Source organism: Pygoscelis adeliae, unplaced genomic scaffold (genome assembly GCF_000699105.1).
Source record: "Pygoscelis adeliae isolate BGI_AS28 unplaced genomic scaffold, ASM69910v1 Scaffold267, whole genome shotgun sequence".
Lineage (NCBI taxonomy): Eukaryota > Metazoa > Chordata > Aves > Sphenisciformes > Spheniscidae > Pygoscelis > Pygoscelis adeliae.
This window is the reverse complement of record NW_008825150.1, coordinates 966,217-967,467: the sequence shown is the minus strand read 5'-3', so window position 1 is coordinate 967,467 and position 1,251 is coordinate 966,217. Positions and strand designations below refer to the sequence as shown.

The 1,251-nt window shown below is 41.0% G+C and overlaps 1 protein-coding gene across 2 annotated transcripts in view; it reads left to right on the top strand.

Annotated features, from left to right (window-relative positions):
- The window catches only part of PUS7 (pseudouridylate synthase 7 (putative)), a 22,855-nt gene extending 21,846 nt beyond the window's left edge, over window positions 1–1,009 (top strand). For both annotated transcript variants that reach the window (XM_009328327.1, XM_009328326.1), the window contains exon 17: window positions 203–1,009. In XM_009328327.1, the coding sequence (XP_009326602.1) occupies window positions 203–339 (137 nt within the window). In that variant the 3' untranslated portion in view covers window positions 340–1,009. The remainder of the gene's footprint in view (window positions 1–202) is intronic.
- The last annotated feature ends 242 nt before the right edge of the window (window positions 1,010–1,251 follow it).

Below are 1,251 nucleotides of genomic sequence, written 5' to 3'. Positions count from 1 at the left end.
AAAATGTTAAGGAGTATTTATTTTATGAAATTCCACTGTGGATTGTAAATTGGAGTATGGTGGTGTAGTCGTTTTGTTTTATGGGTTGGGGGGGTTGGTCATGGAAAACTTTAGTCCAGTTTAGAGGGCATCCAGAATAAGCATTACTTACATCCTTAACAACTTTTTCTTGCTTTGTGTCTCCTCTTACCCCTTATGATAGATGGTAAATTCAGGGCACTGAAGATGGAGTTCTCCCTTCCCCCATCCACTTATGCTACCATGGCAATTCGAGAAGTTTTGAAAATGGACACAAGCATAAAAAACCAGACACAACTGAATACTACCTGGTTACGCTGAAGGAACTGCAAAAACGACTTAGATTTTAACATATATAAAGCATTTTCCTATTTACATGTTCTGTACAAATCTTTAAAGACTAGTAGTAAGAGATTTGTATTTTTTTAAGTTTTTATTAGTGCTAGCATTTAACTTCAGTAGTCATTTGCAAGATGGTGGTTGTAATATAATACAGATCTTAGTGACTGGTGCTTTTTAATTAATAAGTTGCTTGAGCTGTGACATGGGCGTATCTTTAAGAAATGGGCTTATAATAGTTTCAGACCTGGAAGAATGTTTAGCTTGGCTTTTTTTTGGCAAGCACTGAATGTTTTCATGAGTTCAGCGCACCTTGAAGTGTCTTCAAATACATTAACTCGCTTTCTTAAGCTGTAATTTACAACAAAATTAAGATATCGAGGAACACTTATATCGCAGGAGTTTTTGCTGGTACCATTTGTGCTGATGCGGTAGAGGATTCTGTTAGCGAGGCTTTTTATGTGCTGTAAGATGTACAGCTGTTTTAATTAGTTGGTCTTTTCATTGAGAAAATACTTGCGCGTATTTTCCAGCTTTACTAATACCTATGCCGAAGAACGGGTACTGAAAATAAATTAACCTAGAAGTGTAAGCGCGTATCAGTAACTACTGCCGTTACAGGTCTCGTCTGTCCGTTGCCGGCAGGGGATGAGCCGGGCTTCTAGTGGGGAAAAAAATACTACAAAGCTGTTCCAAAAGACACTGCCTTTTCAGCCTCCTTCTAGACCAAATAAAAAGCTTGTGTTGCTAAAATCACCTAAATAGAAGACGGTGGCCGCTGTCGCCTGCCGTGGTGGCTGGAAGGTCCTCGGGAGAGGACGTCGCTCGCCCAGCAGGAAGCGGTGGAGGCTCCTGAACCAGCGGGGCCGCGCCTTCCGCGCGGGAACAAAACCA